The 27,066-nt window shown below is 45.1% G+C and overlaps 1 protein-coding gene across 1 annotated transcript in view; it reads right to left on the reverse strand.

The window, feature by feature from the left end:
• The window catches only part of MERTK (MER proto-oncogene, tyrosine kinase), a 138,265-nt gene that overhangs the window by 90,149 nt on the left and 21,050 nt on the right, over positions 1–27,066 (reverse strand). The window contains 1 exon segment of the mRNA XM_027554516.1: positions 5,560–5,980. Coding sequence (XP_027410317.1) covers positions 5,560–5,980 — 421 coding nt within the window.

Consider the following 27,066-nt stretch of genomic DNA (forward strand, 5'->3'; position numbering starts at 1 on the left):
TTACTTTACGTATGCATGCGTGCCTAGTAGCTAAGTCATGCCTGACTCTTTGTGACCCCATGGAATGTAGCCTGCCAGGTTCCTCTGTCCATGGGATTTCCCAGGCAAGAATAAACTGGAGTGGGTTGCCATTTCCTCCTCTAGCGGATCATCCAAATCCAGGGATCGAACCCATATTAGCAGGTGGATTATTTTACCACTGAACCACCCGGGAAGCCCATGTTATATGTATGTTACAACAATCAAAAACAAACAAACAAAGAAACATTAAAAATGAAAGAAAAAAAACTAAAAATAAGAACACAAAAGCATTCTATTTAACCAGCCGTCATTGAAATGGTGCTGACAGGATTCCACGGATAAACCGAGTTCAGGAATCTGGTAAAAAATTTGACCTGAAAAGAAGTCTGAATTGAATATAAAGTATCTGAAAGTCTCAGCAATCTGTGGCTAAAAATAGCTTTCCCAACTGATGGCTTGGTTGAACAAATGATATTCTTCCTTTCTATATGTTTGGCTGATGTCTCACGTATGATTCCATCTTTGGGGTCACCAAAAGCAGCAGGATAAAGAGCAACCAGCGATGGCATCAGGCAGACCCAGCTGGGGCAGGGCAGGGCAAGGGTCTTGGCTCTCAGAGCCTGCAGGGGCCGACCAACACACGTCTCTCGGGCACAAGCAGCACGCAGGAACCCAAACTACCCGTTTACCATGTTTACCAGGAAAATGCACTAAGAAGGTAAAATCCGTCCAGCTTGAGCCACTGGGAAGGATGCCAGAATTTAAAGAGCATTGGGAACTCTTAGACTACAAAGAAAACAAATATCGAACACTCTCCCTTTGCCATAAATCACCCAGTAACTAAATCTGCAGGGCCTGTCAGTACACAGGAGCATCGGTTTTTGTTTTTGCTTGAGGGTGGGTCTCCTCAAGTCTTCTGATCTGAAGGCTGGTGCCTTCCTGGAAAATTTTACCTGATGAGTGTTTCAACCTAAGCCAGAGAGCTTTTTTACACCTTACACCAGACTTCAGAGTTAACTGTTGTTGTCTAGTCTCTAAATCGTGTCTGATTCTTTGTGACCCCAAGGACTGTAGCCCACCAAGCTCCTTTGTCCATGGGGATTTCTCAGGTAAGAATACTGGAGTGGGTTGCCATTCCCTTCTCCAGGAAATATTTCTGATTCAGGGATCTAACCTGCAACTCCTGCATTGGCAGGCAGATTATCACTGTGCCAACTTGGAAGCCCTTAGAAATAACTGCCCCGGGAATTACACTCTTCTTTAGAGACTTCATCAGGAGGTCTTGGCTACACGGGGTTCCCAGGCTAGATGAATGGATACCCTATGCTTTGAGCTGATATCAGGTGTAGATGGGGTAGGATACTGGTTGGAGTATCAAGAGGGATGTCCAGCCTGGTGACAAGTCCTACAACGGAGGTCTAGCAACGGCTTTCGAGTGATGCACCATCCAGGATTAGGCATGGGGTGGGGGGCATGGGGCCAGGAGTAAGGAGGGGTGTTGGTGGAGATTTTCTGTATTAACCACCAAGCTATTGATAAGGAATACTCCAACCAGACACTGAGTGCTCCCTACACCCATTAATGCCAGATGACTCTTGACTCTATCAATACTAATAGACATCTGATCCCTGCTTATATGTAGTCATCTACCATTTGCACATTTGCTTAAATAAACGTGGTCCATGCAGTACTCTTGGTGGCATCTCCAACAAAATTGCAAGCTAATGAATTCCTGGGAAAATGGCATCCACTGAAAGCTTAGAACTAGTTTTTAACTCTTCACTTTGCTGGGAACCAGAGTGGATTTCCTTGGGGCCCATGAGATGTGAGAAGAGAGGATGTGAGGAGAGGTGTGCAAATCAGGCTCCCTAGTTAAGTTTACTCCCAGCTTACCACCTAGTTACCCTGGGCAAGTCATCCTAATTTATCAGGACCTCAGAGTCCTCATCTAAAAGACGTCAAATTAGGCTCTCCAACATCCTTCTATCTTGCAAAGAAATTATACAAATATCGATCATCTTGATCAAGTTACTTTAATTTACTTCATTGAATTACCCACAGCTCCAGTGCCACCTGAACACCAATAGAGTGAATATGTCAGTGGTGGACTTGATGCTGCTGCAAATATTACTCAGTTCAGCTGAGTGTCCATCCTTTGTAAGAATTCTGATCACTAGATTTGCTCAGTTGGGAGGTCACATAAGATTTGCTTCCCTTCCGAATGACTTTATGCGAGTTCAACAAAATATGTGCAAAAGTATACATTTCTCTCTAAAGTTAAAATTTCACCTAGTCACCTTCCAATATCTAAAGACCGAAGTTCAAAATAAGACTCTGCCGTTCTCCATAGTGGCTGTACTAGTTTGCATTCCCACCAACAGTGTAAGAGGGTTCCCTTTTCTCCACACCCTCTCCAGCATTTATTGCTTGTAGACTTTTGGATCGCAGCCATTCTGACTGGTGTGAAATGGTACCTCATTGTGGTTTTGATTTGCATTTCTCTGATAATGAGTGATGTTGAGCATCTTTTCATGTGTTTGTTAGCCATCTAAATGTCTTCTTTGGAGAAATGTCTGTTTAGTTCTTTGGCCCACTTTTTGACTAGGTCATTTATTTTTCTGGAATTGAGCTGCAGGAGTTGCTTGTATATTTTTGAGATTAATTCTTTGTCTGTTGCTTTGTTTGCTATTATTTTCTCCCATTCTGAAGGCTATCTTTTCACCTTGCTTATAGTTTCCTTTGTTGTGCAGAAGCTTTTAATTTTAATTAGGCCTCATTTGCTTATTTTTGCTTTTATTTCCAATATTCTGGGAGGTAGATCATAGAAGATCCTGCTGTGGTTTATGCTGGAGAGTGTTTTGCCTATGTTTTCCTCTAGGAGTTTAACAGTTTCTGGTCTTATGTTTAGATCTTGAAGATCCAGCAATCCCACTGCTGGGCATACACACTGAGGAAACCAGAATTGAAAGAGACACGTGTACCCTAATATTCATCTCAGCACTGTTTATAATAGCCAGGACATGGAAGCAACCTAGATGTCCATCAGCAGATGAATGGATAAGAAAGCTGTGGTATATATACACAATGGAATATGACTCAGCCATTAAAAAGAATACATTTGAATCAGTTCTGAGGTGAATGAAACTGGAGCCTATTATACAGAGTGAAATAAGCCAGAAAGAAAAACACTAATACAGTATACTAAAGCATATATATGGAATTTAGAAAGAAGGTAATGATAACCCTGTATGCGAGACAGCAAAAGAGACACAGATGTATTAAACAGTCTTTTGGACTCTGTGGGAGAGGGCGAGGGCACGATGATGTGGGAGAATGGTACTGTAACATGTATATTATCATATGTGAAATGAATCGCCAGTCCAGGTTCAATGCATGAGACAGGGTGCTCGGGGCTGGTGCACTGGGATGACCCAGAGGGATGGGATGGGGAGGGAGGTGGGAGGGGGGTTCAGGACGGAGAACACGTGTACACTCATGGCAGATTCAAGTCAATGTATGGCAAAACCAAAACAATATTGTAAAGTAAAATAAATTAATTAATTAAATTAAAAAACAAAAACAAAAAGACTGCCTACTCTAGGTATAAAATTTCTCCAAGTCTTTTGAATATCTCATGGCCCTTCAGAGCTTTCAGTCAGGTGGTCCAATTCCATCTCTTTGGCAAGAAGGCCAAGAAAGACGTGGAGGCTCACTTCCGGTCTCATGGAAGCCAGTGGCAGGACCCCAACCTGGAACTCCCAGCCCAGACAGCAGGGCTGTGCTTTCCTTCTGAATGACCCTCGGTGGGACCAAGACTTTGGTCGGACTTCTGTTTTTATAAGCCTTTAAACCTTATTTATTATGAAATGGTGATTTTAGTTCTCCCATCAGAAGCTGTGTCTGTATAATGGAAAAATATCTGTGTTTTGCAGATGATGGAGAAAAAAATACAGTCAAGTCTCTCGAGGGGACTCAGTCACTAGCTGAGAATGGCAGCCCAGGAGACCGAGCCAGAGTTTAAATCGACCAATGAAACACATGCAAGTTGTTTTCTGTGCCTTGATGATGACCAAGATAACTTAGAAAATGCAGGAAAAACAAGGGGGGGTGGGGTAGGGAATCTTATCTAAGTGTTGACACACTAAACTCCAACTGGAGTCATCAGGTCTGTGGTAACTCAGAGGTGATTTTTCTAAAAAGGAAACATACAGTGATTCACCCAAAGACATGACACAGCCTGGAAGTGGCCCAAACATCAGGTCAGAGAAAGTAAAAACAACAGATCAAAGAGGCTCCACTGGGCGTGGAGGAGTCCCAGAGAAAAGGCTCTTGCATCATCGTCACCGGGCTCCAACCTCATCTTGAGCTTTTAGTGACTACGGTCCGCATGCACCTGCTAAGCTGCTTCAGTCGTGTCTGATTCTTTGCAACCCCATGGACTACAGCCCGCTAGACTTCTCTGACTGTGGGATTCTCCAGGCAAAAATACCAGAGTGGGTTGCCGTGCCCTCCTCCAGGGTACTGTCCCAACCCAGGGATCAAACCTGCATCCCTTACATCTCTTGCACTGGCGGGTATATTCTTCACCACTAGTGCCACCTGGTAAGCCTGACTACAGTCCACCTAATTCTAGAACTGTATATGCCAGGAGATCCTGATGTAAACACAAATGCCCTCCTGGCTAAGAGGAGACAGGAGGAGAGGGAGGGAATTCCCTGGAGGTCCCGTGGTTTAACTCCACGCTTCCACTGCAGAAATGCAGGGGACATGGGTTCGATCCCTGGTTGGGGAACTAACAACCCACAGTCACCTGACTCAGCCAAAAAAGAGAGAGAGAGAGAATGAAAAGGGATGGTGAGAAGAGGAGCCACTGTCTCACTGTCTCCAGGATCTGGCATATAAGGATGCAGTCCTTGGGATGATGAGTTATTGGGTTACGTCCTGGCCTGGCTTATCCTTGTCTCTCCCTCAACTCACTCTGCCTGGGCCAATACAAAGTGGAAAGTTGAGATGGAGAGCCAAGTGCCTGAAGGTCTGTTTCAGCTTCCCAGACTTCAGACTTCCGGCCTCCTTCCCACCCCAACACGAGGTCAACATCTGTACCAGTATCTGTAGCCACAAGGGCTGCTGGGAGAGGAGGGAGGAAGAAGAGACAGAACAAACGAAAGGGATGCAGGGCTGCACCGTTTGACAAGCTCCACGCCCACCCAACGATTCTGATGTCTCCTCATGCCAGGCAAGGACACGGCTCTCACCCACTGGGAGAGCTCTGGAGTCCAGCAGGACTTGGGGGTACTTGCAGGCCCGCTGGGAAGAGCGTCTGATCACCAAGAATTCCACTGGGGCCAAAGTCCAATGAAAAGAGGTCAACAATACAATCGGCCATTAATCTACACTCTGAATGGACTGGTGGGGCTGCTAACACAGAAAACAAACGGCTGTTTTGCTTACTGACAAAAGCACAACATTTTCAAAATGTTATGAAAAAGCATATGCAAAAGCATAACATTTTCAAAGAAAGGGAGACAGAACACTTACCTGAAGGAAGCGATGACTGCTGTAACTTCTTTATCTGGATAAAACTGAGTAATTGCATGATGGGCCCCCAGCAATTCCTTCCCATCTTTCCACCAAGAAATAGTTGCACTGTCCTGGTACATGTTAGGTATGTTGATGGAGCAATTAAACTTGACATCTTTGTGTTCAGAAAGTATTATATGGCCAATCGTGTGATTAAACGCAAGGGGTGGTAGGAGCTCGGACCTGGCGGAGGTCACCCTGGGAAAGGCGACATTTCCAGGGTCTGGTGTTCCAGGGTGGATGGGTGGAGACACAGCGGTGGGCTGGTAGCGGCCAGTGTGAGCAAAGAAAAACGGCGTGTGGTCAGCCTGTAAGCTTCCTGGGAGAGAGCCAGAGAACGGCAGGTTGGGAATGGTTCCTTCCTTCATCTCAGCAATAGCTGCAAAACAGAATATTGGATTTTTAGCCTTTTTTTTTTTTTAGGTATAATCCTTTCATTTTTTCAACACATAAAAAACACATATGTGACAAACTTGGATCAAACTGAACATAAAAAAACTTCCTTTTTTCTTGAAAATACATAGTGGGTATCCTCCTCTGTCAACATGTTTCCTAACATATATCTAATCTAACTGCTAATTCCACCATGTTAAATTTTTAAATTATTTTTTAATTGGAGGATAATTGCTTTACAATACGGTGTTGGTTTCTGTCGTGCATCAACATGAATCAGCCATAAGCATACAGACATCCTCTCTCTTGAACCTCCCTCCCACCCCCCACCTCCCACCTCACACTCCATCCCAGCCCTTTAGGTTGTCACAGAACACCGAGTTTGACCTCCCTGCTTCACACAGCAAATCCCCACCAGCATTAAATTTTACATATGGTAAAAGAGCAATATTGCATAGGAACCTGGAATGTCAGGTCCATGAATCAAGGCAAATTGGAAGTGGTCAAACAAGAGATGGCAAGAGTGAATGTCGACATTCTAGGAATCAGCGAACTGAAATGGACTGGAATGGGTGAATTTAACTCAGATGACCATTATATCTACTACTGCGGGCAGGAATCCCTCAGAAGAAATGGAGTGGCCATCATGGTCAACAAAAGAGTCCATAATGCAGTACTTGGATGCAATCTCAAAAATGACAGAATGATCTCTGTTCGTTTCCAAGGCAAACCATTCAATATCACAGTAATCCAAGTCTATGCCTCAACCAGTAACGCTCAAGAAGCTGAAGTTGAACAGTTCTATGAAGACCTACAAGACCTTTTAGATCTAACACCCAAAAAAGATGTCCTTTTCATTATAGGGGACTGGAATGCAAAAGTAGGAAGTCAAGAAACACCTGGAGTAACAGGCAAATTTGGCCTTGGAATATGGAATGAAGCAGGGCAAAGACTAATAGAGTTTTGCCAAGAAAATGCACTGGTCATAACAAACACCCTCTTTCAACAACACAAGAGAAGACTCTATACATGTACATCACCAGATGGTCAACACCGAAATCAGATTATGTTCTTTGCAGCCAAAGATGGAGAAGCTCTATACAGTCAGCAAAAACAAGACCAGGAGCTGACTGTGGCTCAGACCATGAACTCCTTATTGCCAAATTCAGACTTAAATTGAAGAAAGTAGGGAAAACCACTAGACCATTCAGGTATGACCTAAATCAAATCCCTTATGATTATACAGTGGAAGTGAGAAATAGATTTAAGGGCCTAGATCTGATAGAGTGCCTGATGAACCATGGAATGAGGTTCGTGACATTGTACAGGAGACAGGGATCAAGACCATTCCCGTTGAAAAGAAATGCAAAAAAGGAAAATGGCTGTCTGAGGAGGCCTGACAAATAGCTGTGAAAAGAAAAGAAGCGAAAAGCAAAGGAGAAAAGGAAAGATATAAACATCTGAATGCAGAGTTCCAAAGAATAGCAAGAAGAGATAAGAAAGCCTTCCTCAGCGATCAATGCAAAGAAATTGAGGAAAACAACAGAATGGGAAAGACTAGGGATCTCTTCAAGAAAATCAGAGATACTAAAGGAACATTTCATGCAAAGATGAGCACGATAAAGGACAGAAATGGTATGGACCTAACTGAAGCAGAAGATATTAAGAAGAGATGGCAAGAATACACAGAAGAACTGTACAAAAAAGATCTTCATGAACCAGATAATCACGATGGTGTGATCACGGACCTAGAGCCAGACATCCTGGAATGGGAAGTCAAATGGGCCTTGGAAAGCATCATTACGAATAAAGCTAGTGGAGGTGATGGGATTCCAGTGGAGCTATTTCAAATCCTGAAAGATGATGCTGTGAAAGTGCTACACTCAATATGCCAGCAAAAGTGGAAAAGTCAGCAGTGGCCACAGGACTGGAAAAGGTCAGTTTTCATTCCAATCCCAAAGAAAGGCAATGCCAAAGAATGCTCAAACTACCGCACAATTGTACTCATCTCACACGCTAGTAAAGTAACGCTCAAAATTCTCCAAGCCAGGCTTCAGCAATATGTGAACCGTGAACTTCCTGATGTTCAAGCTCGTTTTAGAAAAGGCAGAGGAACCAGAGATCAAATTGCCAACATCCGCTGGATCATGGAAAAAGCAAGAGAGTTCCAGAAAAACATCTATTTCTGCTTTATTGACTATGCCAAAGCCTTTGACTGTGTGGATCACAAGAAACTGTGGAAAATTCTGAAAGAGATGGGAATACCAGACCACCTGATCTGCCTCTTGAGAAATCTGTATGCAGGTCAGGAAGCAACAGTTAGAACTGGACATGGAACAACAGACTGGTTCCAAATAGGAAAAGGAGTTTGTCAAGGCGGTATATTGTCACCCTGCTTATTTAACTTATATGCAGAGGACATCATGAGAAACGCTGGGCTGGAAGAAACACAAGCTGGAATCAAGATTGCCGGGAGAAATATCAATAACCTCAGATATGCAGATGACACCACCCTTATGGCAGAAAGTGAAGAGGAACTCAAAAGCCTCTTGATGAAAGTGAAAGTGGAGAGTGAAAAAGTTGACTTAAAGCTCAACATTCAGAAAACGAAGATCATGGCATCCGGTCCCTTCACTTCATGGGAAATAGATGGGGAAACAGTGGAAACAGTGTCAGACTTTATTTTTCTGGGCTCCAAAATCACTGCAGATGGTGACTGCAGCCATGAAATTAAAAGATGCTTACTCCTTGGAGGGAAAATTATGACCAATCTAGATAGCATATTCAAAAGCAGAGACATTACTTTGCCAACAAAGGTCCGTCTAGTCAAGGCTATGGTTTTTCCTGTGGTCATGTATGGATGTGAGAGTTGGACTGTGAAGAAGGCTGAGTGCCGAAGAATTGATGCCTTTAAACTGTGGTGTTGGAGAAGACTCTTGAGAGTCCCTTGGACTGCAAGGAGATCCAACCAGTCCATTCTGAAGGAGATCAGTCCTGGGATTTCTTTGGAAGGAATGATGCCAAAGCTGAAACTCCAGTACTTTGGCCACCTCATGCGAAGAGTTGACTCATTGGAAAAGACTCTGATGGTGGGAGGGATTGGGGGCAGGAGGAGAAGGGGATGACAGAGGATGAGATGGCTGGATGGCATCACTGACTCGATGGACGTGAGTCTGGGTGAACTCCGGGAGTTGGTGATGGACAGGGAGGCCTGGCGTGCTGCAATTCATGGGGTCGCAAAGAGTCGGACACGACTGAGTGACTGATCTGATCTGATGTGACCTGAATGTATACGTTCCCATGCTACTCTCTCTATTCATCCCACCCTCTTTTTTATTTAACGTTTTCACTTTTTGGCTGAGCCACACAGCATGTGGCATCTTTGTTCCCCAATTAGGGACTGAACCTGTGCCCTCTGCATTGGAAGGGCAGGGTCTTAACCAGTGGACCACCAGGGAGGTCCTGGATTTTTAGCCTTTTAAGTAATGGAGTTTCCCAAGTAGGTTCCCAACTTTGTAGGCCAGCATGAGAGAGAACTGGACATCCTCAATATCCTCAGAAATCAGGATCAGAGTTTGTTTAACACACATGAATAGTGTGAATATTTTCTTTCACAATTTTATTCATTTGTAGACTTCCTTCTATAGAACACTTAAGCAATATAATCTTCACCATCAAAATTTTTAAAATTTGAGATATAATTGACATATATATATATATTAGTTCCAGGTGTATGGCAGAATGATTCCATATTTGTATAGTTTACAAAATGACTGCCAGGATAAGTCTAGTTAATATCCATTTTCACAAATGGAAATTTTTTTTCTTGTGATGAGAACTTTTAAGATGTACCATTAATAACTTTCAAATAGCCATTTGTGGGATTTTAGTTCCCTGATCGGGGATTGAACTTGGGACCTCAGCAATGACAGCACAGAGTCCTAACCGCTGGAACGCCAGGGAATTTCCTACGATACAGTATCACTAACTACAGTCAGCATGCTCGACATTACACCCCCAGGACTTAATTATTTTATAACTGGAAGTTTGTACCTTTGACCACCTTCACTCATTTTTGGAATTGTGACTCATTCCAAATCCCTCCTTCTTAACTCACCAGCATGGCAGGCAGGTGATGGCGCCTGAGAGCGCCTCCCTTCTGCCCCGTCCGTCACCAGACTCGATGCAGCAGACTCGGCCAACAGTCTGGGAAAGGCTGCTGCTGGTCACAAAGGGGCACATTTATAATTCTGGCGCCTCAGCACGACCCATTTCTAGGGACGGGGGAAAAAGTCATCGTGGGCTTGTGTCACCAGCTGTACAGTGACTTGGGGATTCTAGCAAAACGTCTGCCTGCTGGAATAGACCTGGAAATATTCTGATTTCATCTGACCCACAAGAATTTCTAAAATTTCTGTTGTACTCTTAGTGTTAATGGCAGTTTGGGGAACATACATTCTGTACTATTAATAATTGTTATTTATTCAAACACATCAGGACTTCCCTGATGGTCCAGTGGTTAAGACTCAGCTCTTGCAATGCAGGGGACATGGATTCAATCCCTGGTTGGGAAACTAAGATCCTACATGCTGTGTGGCATGGCCAAAAATAAAAGGCACATTCCATGAGGGGAAAGAGCATTTTTAAAAAACTTTATAAACAAAAAAGCACATTGACCACAGGTGGTGAGATAGGCAGGGAGGAGAGACACAGGCTGGCATGTTGTGGGTGAGTGATGGGGGTACACAGAGGCACCTCGTCCTGCACAAGGGCTGTGCTTCCTGCCACTCTCAGGATATCACACCTCCCGGGCTCTCTGAGTGTGTGTGTGTGTGTGTGCGCGCAGAGTGGGCAGATTAAGCAAATAACAAAAAAGACGCTCAGTTAAACTTGAACTTCAGATAAACAACAAGTAACTTTTAATGTAAGTATTCAGTTAAGTACTTATTTGGTGGATAGAGGTACAAGCAGATATGGGGGTAGAAGGAGGAATCAGAATTTATTCCTCTGGCTTCCTCCCTTCAGGTCACTTTGGACCACACTCATCCCTCAATGGAGGGCTGTACTTCCTGCCTCAATGGACTTCCTGACAGAAGTCCTCTCCACCCAGCTCTCTCTCCCACCAGGGAGACTCTCATGGTTGCTGTACTTGGAAACTGCTTTCTGGGTGAACTCCAGGTTGAAGGACAAGAGGTTTCACTCTAAAAACAGGGAAAGCTTGTTGCTTGTTCTTGAGGCTGAGGTCTCGGGGGCTCTTGGAGTGCACGTGTCCTTTGCAGCCTCTGGGAGAGGGCTTTGTGGCTCAGCTGCTGGCTGGCCTGGAGCCTAGTCATCCAGACAGATGAGTGTGCTATGATGGGAGCTGTCCCTTATTCCAAGGAGTCGAGATCAGAGTGACTGTACCAAAAGGGGCCCCTGCCCCTCCTGTCACCCTCACGCCAGGCAAATTTTACGCACAGGGATGGTAGGGAGAGGTGAAGTCCATCTTCTCTGATGTTGGGGTCCCTTCTGCAGTTATGGATGCTCTGGCTATTTATCTGGTCTGTCTGCAGACCCTCCTCAAGAACACTCTTTTTCTACAGGCTTCAAAACACTTACAATTCACTTGTGCCTCTTAGAGGCCAACTTACCTGCAGCACTTCCTATTTGTTGAGCTTGGGAGTCAGAGGTTTTGTCCAAATAACTTTTCTTTTTTTTTTGGCCACACTATATGACATGCAGGATCTTACTTCCCTGACCAGGGATTAAACCCATGCCCCATGCAGTGGAAGCCTAGAGTCTTAACCACTGGACCACCAGGGAAGTCTCCAACATTTTTGTTGTATGTTAAATATAGGGCAAAAAAAAGTAGACTGGGAGAAGCAGGTAATACTTCTTTTGGTTTGTTTCATTTCCTTAAAAACACTGAATATTTCTAATTATAAAGATAGCACAAGTCTGCTGTAAAAAATTCAAATATTCATGGGAGCACAGAAAGTATAAGATGGAAACCTATTTTATAATCCCAACCCTGCAAGATAACCTCTGATTACAGTTTAGGGTATAAGCTTCAGTTTTCTATGAGCTGAGCAGCTCACCGAACAAACTAATGGCAAAGCCACCCAGTCAGATGACATCACTGAGACTGGGGCACAGCCAAAACCCGTAATCGCTATGGATGGTTTAAAAGATAACTCATCTCCAGAATTTGATTTGCCAGAAGCTGGTACAGTATGATTTAACTGCTAACATTATTTATACAGCACTTGCAGGTCTAAGATTAGCTATGACTGTCAAATGGGATACAGAAAGGCAAATGTCCCAGGAGAAGGGGAGCAGAGAGTCCCAGGAGTTACAGGGGGGATGGGACACAGCTAACTGTGTCAGGGGGAAGGCCGCCCCAGTCCCCACCCCACTCTGTCTAGTTAACCTCTCACGTCAGGGGCTCGGAACCGCCACTTTTGCAGTATCTGCTGTAATAGCTCCTCAATTCTTTCTCTGCTGCTGGACTGACTGAAAGCCCCACACTGCAGTCAGGTCCTAGGAGGCACTCAAAATATTACAGGTTTGTTGAATGAGTAAGTAAAGGAATGAATTAAAGGAGGAGTAGGGGAAGAGGGCGGAGAAGGCAATGGCACCCCACTCCAGTACTCTTGCCTGGAAAATCCCATGGACGGAGGAGCCTGGTAGGCTGCAGTCCATGGGGTCGCTAGGAGTCAGACACGATTGAGTGACTTCACTTTCACTTTTCACTTTCATGCATTGGAGAAAGAAATGGCAACCCACTCCAGTGTTCTTGCCTGGAGAATCCCAGGGACAGGTGAGCCTGGTGGGCTGCCATCTGGGGTCGCACAGAGTTGGACACGACTGAAGCGACTTAGCAGTAGCAGGGGAAGAGGGACAGGGATTCTAAGGGGCCAAGGTGGTGGAAAACTAGAGGGAAAGGAAGAAGCCCTAAGAGTTTGGGAATACCAGTTTAGCTTCAGGGTGGCACTTCTGTGCTAGGAGAAAAAGAGATAAAGTGGAATTAGAGAACGTCCCTGGTGGCCCAGTGGTTAAGACTCCTCACTCCCAATGCAAGGGGCCTGGATTCGATCCCTGGTCAGGGAACTAGATCCCACATGCCACAGCTAAGACCCAGAGCAGCCAACTAAATAAAAATTTTTTTAAAAAATGGAATTAGGCTGAACGTGGAGAGCCCTGTATCCCAGCTGAGGCAGGAGGGATGCCTGGAAGATTTCTGAGCAGGGGAGGAAGATAAGAGCTGTGCTTGACCAGGACACAGGAGGGAGGAAGAGGAGCAAGAAGGAGAGGCCAGGAAGTGGGAAACCCAGAAGGAAGACATTAAGGCCTAACTACGGGAGCGGCTGGGAAGTAATAGAAAGGACGCAGGAGACAGACAGGGCCGATCCCGGCAGCGCTCTCAGCATTACCATCATTCCAAAAGGAAAGGTCAGTTTCAGATGCAAATTACTATATACAGAGTGGATAACCAACAAGGTTCTACTGTAGAGCACAGGGAGCTATATTCAATAGAAAATGTTAGTCATTCAGTCATGTCCGACTCTTTGCGACCCCAGGGACTGCAGCCTGCCTGGCTCCTCTGTTCATGATTCTCCAGGCGAGAACACTGGAGTGGGTTGCCATTTCCTTCTCCAGGGGATCTTCCTGACCCAGCGGCTGAACTCACGATTCCTGAATTCCAGGCAGATTCTTTACCATGTGAGGCACCAGGGAAGCCCACATTCAATATCCTGTGATAAACCATGATGCAAAAGAATATGAAAATGGACATATATATATTTATATACATGATATATAATACTGAATCTTGCAACTAACACAACAATGTAAATCAGCTATACTTCAATAAAATGAATTTTAAAATACACTAAAAAAAATGTCACGGGACTTCCCTGGCTGTCCAGTGGTTAACACTTCACCCTCAGGTGCAAAGGGCGCAGGTTCAAATCCTGGTCAGGGAGCAAAGATTCCACATGCCTCCCAGCCAAAAAACCAAAACAAAAAACAGAAACAATATTGTAACAAATTTAGCACAGACTTTTTAACAAATGGTCCATGTCAAAAAAAAAAATCTTAAAAAAAAAAGAGGTAAATTGGACACAAATATTGAGGAAGGACATAATCTCCGGACTCAGAATAGTTCTCAGAAGTGGCCATTTGGCAGGTTAATCCTGGCCGAGGTTTCAAGAGCAGGGCCCCCATTGGGAACATGGGGATGGTAATAATGGTGCCCCATAGGATCACCAACTGAAATAAAAGAGTCATCGCTATGTCTGGCTCATCATAAGCACTCAATAAACATTAGCTGTTAGTACTTAAATTATTTTCTCTTTTTATTGTGAATCCATAAAATCTGCCACGGCCTAATCCTTAAGAATCACTGTTCACAGGGGTTGACACCGGGGGCTGAACAACCACACAGGCTCAGCGAGGTCCTCACTGCAGAGCTCTGGCAAGAGGTGTGTCTGGGGTGGGGTGTTTCCCTTCACACAGTCTTCAGTGTAAATGGGGCTTCACAGTGTGTGCTATACAGTGCATAGCCTCCCCAGACCTACGACCCATGAGGTGGCCTTGACTAAATGAACATAGACAATGTGGAAAAAGGCACAGTGAGAACCGCTCCAAGGTTTTGGACCCCAGGGTCAGGGCAATGATCAGTTAGAAATGACACTGGGGCTTCCCTGGTGGCTCAGGGATAAAGGATCTGCCTGCCAATGCAAGAGATTGGGGTTTGATCCCTGGTCCGGGAAGATCCTACGTGCTGCACAGCAGCTAAGCTCTTGGGCCACAACGACTGAGTCTGTGCCCTAGAGCCTGGGAGCTGCAGCGACTGAAGTCCACGTGCCCTTGAGTCTGTGCTCAGTAAGGAGAGAAGCCACCACAACGAGAAGCCTGCACGTCACAACTCGAGTGGCTCCCGCTCACCACACCCGAAGAAAGGCCCGCGCAGCCGTGGAGACCCAGCATCAACAAGTAAACAAAAATTATTCTTAAAAAATAAATGCTATTTTAAGCTGCTAATCTTTCAGTGTTCTACATCAGTTGTAAAATGCCCCTCCCTCTGTTTTTCCTCGAAGAAGTGGAACACTTTAAAATTATTTGGGGGCGAGTGATGGTGGGAGGATGAGAGTAGATCAAAAATTTTTAAGTTTTTGATTTTTATTACCACGTTCTCATTAGTGCATCTTCAAGAAGACACACGCGAACGTGCTGGGCCTGTCTGATGGTCCCCATTGTGGAGACCACTTTTCCAGCCCATGTCAGAGATGTATCAAACGGCACAGCCCCAGACTTAAAGAGGATTTCATCCTTTCTCCACGGAACAGGTGGAAAAGCAGGCTGCTTTTGAAATTCAGCAGAAATCGTTCCTCCTCTTCTTTTCCCTCTCTTCTTCTTTTAAGGTTACTTCCTTGTATGGACTGGACAGTAGCTAAAGTGGGACGTTTTGCCTCACAAACAGACACAGTTGAGCAATCTGGATGAGCGGCCTCCCACTCACGTCCAAGCACAGCTGCCCAGGGGTTCCAGCAGCTGCGTTTGCCAACCCCAGGGGCCACACCCATCCTGGAGTTGGTCATGGAGCGCCCCTGCCCTGTGCCCATGCGTTTCCAGCCCTTGACCAAGGTCACCTTCATAAAGACAAGGGACTGTGTATCCACTGTCTTCCTCCAGTGCTCAGGTCGGGGGACAGGCTCCAGGAGATAAGATTAGCAAATGTTTCTCTAGCCAACAAGTATGTGATTAGATCTATTGTCCACTGTGTGGGGTTTGCCAGGTTCTTCTGAACAAATCTACCTGTAGCTTCCCTGAGGGCTGGAACTGGCATTCTCTGAACCCAGGCTGATGCCTGGCATGGAGTCAACATGCGGTGAGCATCTATGGGATAAATGAGTGTGATACAGGCAGGGGACACTGCTATAACCGGAAGCGAGACAGTGGTGGGGCTGGAGCCAGGGCTCTGCAGCAGTACCTCTTCCCCCAACCACAGCGAAACTGTGGAGGGGCAGATACCGAGGGGTCGTGGTCTCTCAGACTCAAAACTGGTGCATGAGGGGACACTAAGGAAAGAGCTACTTTCTGAACCAAAAATTGAGTTGATTGATCCAGCAATGCCAGGTGGTGCAGTGATAAAGAATCCACCTGGCAATGCAGGAGACTCAGGAGGTGTGGCTTCAATTCCAGGGTCTGGAAGATTCCCCTGGAGAAGGAAATAGCAACCTACCCCAGTATTCTTGCCTGGAGAATCCCATGGACCTGGTGGACTATAGTCTGCGGGTTGCAAACAGTCAGACACGACTGGGTGACTGAATGCATGATCCAGCAATTCCAGTCCTGGGCATGTATCTGGACAAAACTCTAATTCAAAAAGATACATGCACCCTTATGTTCCTATCAGCACTGTTCACAACAGATAAGACACATAAAACAACCTAAATGTCTATCGACAGATGAATGACTAAAGAAGATGTGGTTCAGTTTCAGTTCAGTCTCTCAATCGTGTCAGACTCTTTGCAACCCCATGAACTGCAGCACGCCAGACCTCCCTGTCCATCACCAACTCCCAGAGTTCACCCAAACCCATGTCCATTGAGTCCGTGATGCCATCCAACCATGTCATCCTCTGTCATCCCCTTCTCCTCCTGCCTTCAATCTTTTCCAGCATCAGGGTCTTTTCCAATGAGTCAGCTCGTCGCATCAGGTGGCCAAAGTATTGGAGTTTCAGCTTCAACATCAGTCCTTCCAATGAACACCCAGGACTGATCTCCTTTAGGATGGACTGGTTGGATCTAAAGAAGATGTGGTACATATATACAATGGAACATTACTCAGCCATAAAAAGAAGGAAATAATGCCATCTGCAGCAACACGATGGAACTAGAGCTTATCACACTAAGCGCAGTAAGTCAGAGAAAGACAAACACCATACAATATCACTCGCATGCGGAATCTAAACCATGACACAAATGAACATATCTATGAAACAGATGCACAGATAGAGAGCACACGTGGTTACCATGGAGGAGAGGAGATGGGGAGCGTGGATTGGGATCAGTAGAGTTTACATCTAGGGTAAACAACTTCCCTGGACCACCACCAAGGAAGCCCTGAACCCGACCTCTTGAACACCGGAAGGAGGAATTTTGGTGCTTTGTAGAATGAGTGCTGGGACTAACAGGTGAGGTCTGTCTCAGACAATGCATAGAACAGCAACATGGCAGCTACATCATTGCCACCCATGAATGAGAGGAAAAATCATACTTCCAGTCAGGAGGGCCTAGAGGAGCTATCCCACGTTGAAGGTCAGGAAGGGCAGCAGTGAGGAGATACCCTCGTCCAAGGTAAGGAGCAGCGGCTACACTTTGCTGGAGCAGCCATGAAGAGATACCCCACGCCCAAGGTAAGAGAAACCCAAGTAAGATGTGTTGTAAGAGGGCATCAGAGGGCAGACACACTGAAACCATACTCACAGGAAACTAGTCAATCTAATCACACTAGGACCACAGCCTTGTCTAACTCAATGAAACTAAGCCATGCCCGAGCGGCAACCCAAGACGGGTGGGTCATGGTGGAGAGATCTGACAGAATGTGGTCCACTGGAGAAGGGAATGGCAAACCACTTCAGTATTCTTGCCTTGAGAACCCCATGAACAGTATGAAAAGGCAAAATGATAGGATACTGAAAGAGGAACTCCCCAGGTCCGTAGGGGCCCAATAGGCTACTGGAGATCACTGGAGAAATAACTCCAGAAAGAATGAAGGGATGGAGCCAAAGCAAAAACAATACCCAGCTGTGGATGTGACTAGTGATAGAAGCAAGGTCCGATGCTGTAAAGAGCAATATTGCATAGGAACCTGGAATGTCAGGTCCATGAATCAAGGCAAATTGGAAGTGGTTAAACAAGAGATGGCAAGAGTGAATGTCGACATTATAGGAATCAGCAAACTGAAATGGACTGGAATGGGTGAATTTAACTCAGATGACCAGTATATCTACTACTGTGGACAGGAATCCCTCAGAAGAAATGGAGTAGCCATCATGGTCAACAAAAGAGTCCATAATGCAGTACTTGGATGCAATCTCAAAAATGACAGAATGATCTCTGTTCGTTTCCAAGGCAAACCATTCAAAATCACAGTAATCCAAGTCTATGCCCCAACCAGTAACGCTGAAGAAGCTGAAGTTGAACAGTTCTATAAAGACCTACAAGACCTTTTAGATCTAACACCCAAAAAAGATGTCCTTTTCATTATAGGGGACTGGAATGCAAAAGTAGGAAGTCAAGAAACACCTGGAGTAACAGGCAAATTTGGCCTCGGAATACAGAATGAAGCAGGGCAAAGACTAATAGAGTTTTGCCAAGAAAATGCACTGGTCATAGCAAACACCCTCTTCCAACAACGCAAGAGAAGAATCTACACATGGACATCACCAGATGGTCAACACCGAAATCAGATTGATTATGTTCTTTGCAGCCAAAGATGGAGAAGCTCTATACAGTCAACAAAAACAAGACTGGGAGCTGACTGTGGCTCAGATCATGAACTTCTTATTACCAAATTCAGACTTAAATTGAAGAAAGTAGGGAAAACCACTAGACCATTCAGGTATGACCTAAATCAAATCCCTTATGATTATACAGTGGAAGTGAGAAGTAGATTTAAGGGCCTAGATCTGATAGAGTGCCTGATGAACTATGGAATGAGGTTCGTGACATTGTATAGGAGACAGGGATCAAGACCATCCTCCTGGAAAAGAAATGCGAAAAAGCAAAATGGCTGTCTGGGGAGGCCTTACAAATAGCTATGAAAAGAAGAGAAGCGAAAAGCAAAGGAGAAAAGGAAGATAGAAGCATCTGAATGCAGAGTTCCAAAGAATAGCAAAAAGAGATAAGAAAGCCTTCCTCAGCGATCAATGCAAAGAAATTGAGGAAAACAACAGAATGGGAAAGACTAGAGATCTCTTCAAGAAAATTAGAGATACCAAGGGAACATTTCATGCAAAGATGGGCTCGATAAAGGACAGAAATGGTATGGACCTAACAGAAGCAGAAGATATTAACAAGAGGTGGCAAGAATACACAGAAGAACTACACAAAAAAGATCTTCACGACCCAGATAATCACGATGATGTGATCACTGACCTAGAGCCAGACATCCTGGAATGTGAAGTCAAGTGGGCCTTAGGAAGCATCACTACGAACAAAGCTAGTGGAGGTGATGGAATTCCAGTTGAGCTATTTCAAATCCTAAAAGACGATGCTGTGAAAGTGCTGCACTCAATATGCCAGCAAATTTGGAAGACTCAGCAGTGGCCACAGAACTGAAAAAGGTCAGTTTTCATTCCAATCCCAAAGAAAGGCAATGCCAAAGAATGCTCAAACTACCGCACAATTGCACTCATCTCACATGCTAGTAAAGTAATGTTCAAAATTCTCCAAGCCAGGCTTCAGCAATATGTGAACCGTGAACTTCCTGATGTTCAAGCTCGTTTTAGAAAAGGCAGAGGAACCAGAGATCAAATTGCCAACATCCGCTGGATCATGGAAAAAGCAAGAGAGTTCCAGAAAAACATCTATTTCTGCTTTATTGACTATGCCAAAGCCTTTGACTGTGTGGATCACAAGAAACTGTGGAAAATTCTGAAAGAGAAGGGAATACCAGACCACCTGATCTGCCTCTTGAGAAATCTGTATGCAGGTCAGGAAGCAACAGTTAGAACAGGACATGGAACAACAGATTGGTTCCAAATAGGAAAAGGAGTATGTCAAGGCTGTATATTGTCACCCTGCTTATTTAATTATATGCAGAGTACATCATGAGAAACGCTGGGCTGGAAGCACAAGCTGGAATCAAGATTGCCAGGAGAAATATCAATAACCTCAGATATGCAGATGACACCACCCTTATGGCAGAAAGTGAAGAGGAACTCAAAAGCCTCTTGATGAAAGTGAAAGTGGAGAGTGAAAAAGTTGGCTTAAAGCTCAACATTCAGAAAACAAAGATCATGGCATCTGGTCCCATCACTCCATGGGAAATAGTTGGGGAAACAGTGGAAACAGTGTCAGACTTTATTTTTGGGGGCTCCAAAATCACTGCAGATGGTGACTGCAGCCATGAAATTAAAAGACGCTTACTCCTTGGAAGGAAAGTTATGACCAACCTGGATAGCATATTCAAAAGCAGAGATATTACTTTGCCAACAAAGATCTGTGTAGTCAAGGCTATGGTTTTTCCTGTGGTCATGTATGGATGTGAGAGTTGGACTGTGAAGAAGGCTGAGCGCCGAAGAATTGATGCTTTTGAACTGTGGTGTTGGAGAAGACTCTTGAGAGTCCCTTGGACTGCAAGGAGATCCAACCAGTCCATTCTGAAGGAGATCAGCCCTGGGATTTCTTTGGAAGGAATGATGCTAAAGCTCAAACTCCAGTACTTTAGGCCCCTCATGTGAAGAGTTGACTCATTGGAAAAGACTCTGATGGTGGGAGGGATTGGGGGCAGGAGGAGAAGGGGACAACAGAGGATGAGATGGCTGGATGGCATCACTGACTCAATGGACGTGAGTCTGGGTGAACTCCGGGAGTTGGTGATGGACAGGGAAGCCTGGCATGCTGCGATTCATGGGGTTGCAAAGAGTCGGACACGACTGAGTGAACTGAACTGAACTGAGTCTGTGATGGCCAAAGAACTCTAAGGAATCTCCCCAGGGCTGGTCACCACCCTCTCCCAGCAGGAGAACCTTCTGATTCTCTTGAAGATGTAGGACCACACCCAAGGTGGATCAAGGGGAAAAGCAGCAGCTACTGAAATGGCAGGACTCAGAGTAGTGGGTGGAGTGGCAGCCTTCCGCCACCTCCTGACCCTGGAGTCCCTCCAGGCTGTGGGAGGAGAGCTAGGCAAGGCAGCAGCCCGTGTGGGAGCGAGAATGAAGACTGCCGCTCAGTCAGCCTGCTTTATTACCCCAGGACCCGGGGAGGGACCGGAAGCACCTTGGCCAGATGGGTAAAATAAGGGCAGGGATTCATGGGGTTGCAAAGAGTCAGACACGACTGAGGGACTGAACTGAACTGAAGCGTCAGTCATATAACCCACATCTGGCTCTTTGTACTTCTTTTCAGACAACAGAACAGGTAGTGACATGAGCTGACCTCTCTGAAATTCAGCCTCAAAATCCAGAGGCCCAGAGAAGGCTGCAAGAGTGAGGACTCATTGCTGAACTCTTAGGGGTTTCATGCTCCCCACTGCAGAGCAGGAGTGGGCCAGGAGGATTTGCTTTTGTTGTTTCGTCGCTAAGTCATGTCTGACTCTTTGCAATCCCAAGGACTGTAGCCCGCCCAGCTCCTCTGTCCATGGGATTCTCCAGGCAAGAATACTGGAGTGGGTTGCCATTACCTTCTCCAGGGGATCTTCCAGACCTGGGGATTGAACCCACATCTCCTACATTGGCAGATGGGTTCTTTATCACTGAGTAACCCGGGAAGCCTAGGATGTGCTTTGCCCAGGAGCTAAGAGTTCCTCAGCCCCTCTGTCCCAGGATGACATTTGCTATCAAGCAGCCCCCATGGCTGGAAGGAGAAAGGCCCCCTTCTGGGGTGGGCTTGCAGTTCACAGAAAAGGCTTTTGGCACCTGGAATCCTGTTGGTGACCACTTCCCTGTCGCCCTCCCCTGTCATACCCCCTGTCCCCCCACCCCAGGAGAGAGGGCTGCATGTGGACCAGAGGACACCGCTTCCGTGTGTGCCCTCCTCCCTGGCTGATATTTGAATCATGTCCCTGAGTGGCTTCTCTGTCACTCGGTTAAAAACTGATCCTCTCATCCCCAAAACTGGCTGAGGCCAAACCCAGAACAAGCAAAAACTTTCTACTTAGTATCGAGTCACTTATGAAAACGGGAGTCTCAATTGATAAAGAGAAGCAATGCTGATAAGAGGACATTTTTTCAAAAACCTTTCAACCTGAAATCCCTTGACCTGATTGCTACCAAACTATAAATGATAAACATGAGCACTCTGCCACTTGGAGAAAATTTATCAGTGCAGCAAAAGCCTGCAAGGCAGAAACCACGAGCTGACCTGAGGAAGGGGGCCCCAGCAGGGGCTTTACCGGAAAGAAAGAGGAATAATTGGTAGGTTGCATATGCCTGGAGGGGTCACAGCCTCAGCAGAAAAAAAAACAGGGACGCCAGTGAACTGAGAGCTGCACAGAGAAGAAAGTGGGGCTGGTATGAAACAGTGTTGGCAGGCCAGAGTTTCTACATGGGTGGGGGGTGGGGTGAGGGGAGAGGGTTGGACTAGTTGCCAGATTAATAAGCAGAATGCCCCAGTTATACTCGAAGTTCAAATAAACAATGCCCATGTGGTTTATACTTAGTTAAATAAATACAACTTAGTCTCTTTCAGCACAAACCGGCTGGAGCCACTGTCCAGGGAGTTCATTTTCACCCCCGCCCCCATAGACTGGCCTCCTAGGGCAGAGAGCAGAGTGAGGAGGGGGTGTGAAGGGGCAAACAAGGGCCCCAACACACTAAGCCAGCTACCCACCCTCTCTGAGCCCTGACCTGAGGGAGTGCAAGGGCCTGGGCCTCGGAGCCAAACCCACGATTATCAGGTTGATTCTACTTCCGTCGGTCCCCCCCATACACTGGCTCAATAAAAAATGTGGAGCTGAGGTAGGAGACGGTGGGCCTCTGCCCTGGACACCTGGTGTTTGTCAAGTGGAGTAAAACTGAACCTCTGTTCTCACTCAGACACTCCAAGGACAAAGCTAGTGGCAGAAGCTGAGCTCTGCTAAAAAAAAGAGATAAGGTGTCCACTCCAGAGGTCAAAAAACCTTTCCTGTCTACACATGCACAGGAAGGCTTCTTGGGGATTGAAAAGGAGCTGACCCCCACCGCATAATGTGTGGACATATACTCATAGGCCTCTGGTGGGATCCATCTTAGAAAAAAGTTGCACATACATTTTGGGGAGGGTCCACAGACCAGAACTGTACATGGAACAACAGACCAGTTCCAAATCGGGAAAGGAGTATGTCAAGGCTGTATATTGTCACCCTGCTTATTTTTAACTTATATGCAGACTACGTCATGAGAAACGCTGGGCTGGATGAAGCACAAGCTGGAGTTAAGACTTCCACGGGAAATATCAGTAACCTCAGATACACAGATGATACCACCCTTATGGCAGAAAGTGAAGAACTAAAGAGCCTCTTGATGAAAGTGAAAGAGGAGAGTGAAAAAGTTGGCGTAAAGCTCAAAGTTCAGAAAACTAAGATCATAGCATCTGGTCCCATCACTTCATGGCAAATAGATGGGGAAACAGAGGAAACAGTGAGAGACTTCACTTTGGGGGACTCCAAAACCATGGTGACGGAAGCCATGAAATTAAAAGGTGCTTACTCCTTGGAAGGAAAGTTATGACCAACCTAAATAACATATTAAAAAGCAGAGACATTACTTTGCCAACAAAGGTCCATCTAGTCAAGGCTATGGTTTTTCCAGTGGTCATGTATGGATGTGAGAGTTGGACCATAAAGAAAGCATCAGAAGAATAATTGCTTTTGAACTGATGCTCCAACTGTGGTGTTGAAGACTCTTGAGAGTCCCTTGGAGTGCAAGGAGATCCAACCAGTCTAAGCTAAAGGAAATCAGTCCTGAATATTCACTGGAAGGACTGATGCTGAATCTGAAACTCCAATACTTTGGCCACCTGATGCGAAGAACTGACTCATTTGAAAAGACTCTGATGCTGGGAAAGATTGAGGGTGGGAGGAGAAGGGGACGACAGAGGATGAGATGGTTGGATGGCATCACCGACTCAGTGGACATGGGTTTGGGTGGACTCTGGGAGTTGGTGATGGACAGGGAGGCCTGGTGTACTGCGGTTCAAGGGGTTGCAAAGAGTCGGACACGGCTGAGCGACTGAACTGAACTGAACTGAGTGAGCAGGTGCACAGTAAGGAGGTGATGTAAATCACTTATACAGGACAGTCCTCCCAGGTCTTCATTTACCTTTGGCCAATTATCTTGCTTCTTTCTTAACACCTGACTGGCCCGTTCAGTTCAGTTCAGTTCAGTCACTCAGTCGTGTCTAACTCTTTGCAACCCCATGAACCACAGCACACCAAACCTCCCTGTCCATCACCAATTCCCAGAGTCCAAAACCCATGTCCATTGAGTTGGTGACGCCATCCAACCATCTCATCCTTGTCGTCCCCTTCTCCTCCCGCCCTCAATCTTTCCCAGCATCAGGGTCTTTTCAAATGAGTCAGCTCTTCGCATCAGGTAGCCAAAGTATCGGAGTTTCAGATTCAGCATCAGTCCTTTCAATGATTGACTGGGTGAATCTCCTTGCAGTTCAAGGGACTCTCAAGAGTCTTTTCCAACACCACAGTTCAAAAGAATCAATTCTTCAGCACTCAGCTTTCTTTATAGTTCAACTCTCACATCTATATATGACTACTGGAAAAACCATAGCCTTGACTAGATGGACCTTTGTTGGCAAAATAATGTCTCTGCTTTTTAATATGCTGTCTAGGTTGGTCATAATTTTCCTTCCAAGGAGTAAGCGTCTTCTAATTTCATGGCTGCAGTCACCATCTGCAGTGATTTTAGAGCCCAAGAAATAAAGTCTGTCACAGTTTTCTTTGTTTTCCCATCTCTTTTCCATGAAGTGATGGGACCACATGCCATGATCTTAGTTTTTTTAGTGTTGAGTTTTGAACCAGCTTTTTTCACTCTCTTCTTTCACTTTCATCAAGAGGCTCTTTAGTTCTTCATTTTCTGCCATAAGGGTGGTATCATCTGTGTATCTGAGGTTACTGATACTTTCCCTGGCAATCTTGACTCCAGCTTGTGCTTCATCCAGCCCAGCATTTTGCATGATGTACTCTGCGTATAAGTTAAATAAGCAGGGTGACGATATACAGCCTTGACGTACTCCTTTCCCAACAGACTGGAACCAATCCGTGTTCCATGTCTGGTTCTAACTGTTGCTTCTTGACCTGCATACAGTTTTCTCAGGAAGCAGGTAAGGTGGTCTGGTCTTCCCATCTCTTGAAGAATTTTCAATAGTTTGTTGTGATCTACACAGTGAAAGGTTTTGCTGTAGTCAATAAAGCAGATGTTTTTCTGGAAGTCTCTTGCTTTATGTTCCAACGGATATTGGCAATTTTACCTTTAGTTCCTCTGCCTTTTCTAAATCCAGCTTGAACATCTGGAAGTTCAAGGTTCATGTACTGTTGAAGCCTGGCTTGCAGAATTTTGGGCATTACTTTGCTAGCGTGTGAGATGAGTGCAATTATGCAGTAGTTTGAACATTTTTTGGCATTGTCTTTCTTTGGGACTTGAATGAAAACTGAGCTTTTCCAGTCCTGTGGCCACTGCTGAGTTTTCCAAATTTGAGGGCACATTGAGTGTAGCACTTAAACAGCGTCATCTTTTAGGATTTGAAATAGCTTGACTGGAATTCCATCACCTCCACTAGCTTTGTTCATAGTGATGCTTCATAAGACCCATTAACTTCACATTCCAGGATGTTGGGTTCTAGGTGAATGATCACACCATTGTGGTTATCTGGGTCACGAAGATCTTTTTTGTATAGTTCTTCTGTGTATTCTTGCCACCTCTTCTTAATATCTTCTGCTTCTCTTAGGTCCATACCATTTCTGTCCTTTATTGTGCCCATCTGCATGAAATGTTCCCTTGGTATCTCTAATTTTCTAGAAGAGATCTCTAGTCTTTCCCATTCTATTGTTTTCCTCTATTTCTTTGCATTGATCACTGAGGAAGGCTTTCTTATTCTTTGTTATTTCTTATTCCTTGCTAGTCTTTGGAACTCTGCATTCAAGTGGGTATATCTTTGCTTTCATCCTTTGCCTTTCGCTTCTCTTCTTTTCACAGCTATTTGTAAGGCCTCCTCAGACAACTATTTTGCCGTTTGCATTTCTTTTTCTTGGGGATGGTCTTGACCACTGCCTCCTGTACAATGTCACGAACCTCCATCCATAGTTCTTCAGGCACTCTATCAGATCTAATCTCTTGAATCTATTTGTCACTTTCACTGTATAATTGTAAGGGATTTGATTTAGTTCATACCTGAATGGTCTAGTGGTTTTACCTACTTTCTTCAATTTAAGTCTGAACTTGGCAATAAGGAGTTCATGATCTGAGCCACAGTCAGCTCCTGGTCTTGTTTTTGCTGACTGTATAGAGCTTCTCCATCTTTGGCTGCAAAGAATATAATCAATCTGATTTCGGTGTTAATCATCCGGTGATGTCCATGTGTAGAGTCTTCTCTTGTGTTGTTGGAAAAGGGTGTTTTCTATGACCAGTGCGTTGTCTTAGCAAAACTCTGTTAGCCTTTGCCCTGCTTCATTCTGTACTCCAAGGCCAAATCTGCCTATTACTCCAGGTATCTCTTGACTTCCTACTTTTGCATTCCAGTCCCCTATGGTGAAAAGGACATATTTTGGGGATGTTAGTTCTAGAAGGTCTTATAGGTCTTCATAGAACTGTTCAACTTTAGCTTCTTCAGCATTACTGGTTGGGGCATAGACTTGGATTACTGTGATATTGAATGGCTTGCCTTGGAAACGAACAGAGATCTTTCTGTCGTTTTTGAGATTGCTCCCAAGTACTGCATTTTGGACTCTTTTGTTGACTATGAGGGCTACTCCATTTCTTCTAGGGATTCTTGCCCACAGTAAGATATAATGATATAAGATATAATGGTCAGCTGAGTTAAATTCACCCATTCCAGTCCATTTTAGTTCACTGATTCCTAAAATGTCAATGTTCACCCTTGCCATCTCCTGTTTGACCACTTCCAATTTGCCTTGATTCATGGACCTAATATTCCAGGTTCCTATGCAATATTGCTCTTTACAGCATCGGACTTTACTTCCATCACCAGTCACATCCACAACTGGGTGTTGCTTTCACTTTGGCTCCGTCTCTTCATTCTTTTGGGAGTCATTTCTCCACTGATCTCCAGTAGCATATTGGGCACTTACCAACCTGGGGAGTTCATCTTTCAGTGTCCTATCTTTTTGCCTTTTCATTCTCAAGCCAAG

Source organism: Bos indicus x Bos taurus, chromosome 11 (genome assembly GCF_003369695.1).
Source record: "Bos indicus x Bos taurus breed Angus x Brahman F1 hybrid chromosome 11, Bos_hybrid_MaternalHap_v2.0, whole genome shotgun sequence".
Classification (NCBI taxonomy): Eukaryota; Metazoa; Chordata; class Mammalia; order Artiodactyla; family Bovidae; genus Bos; species Bos indicus x Bos taurus.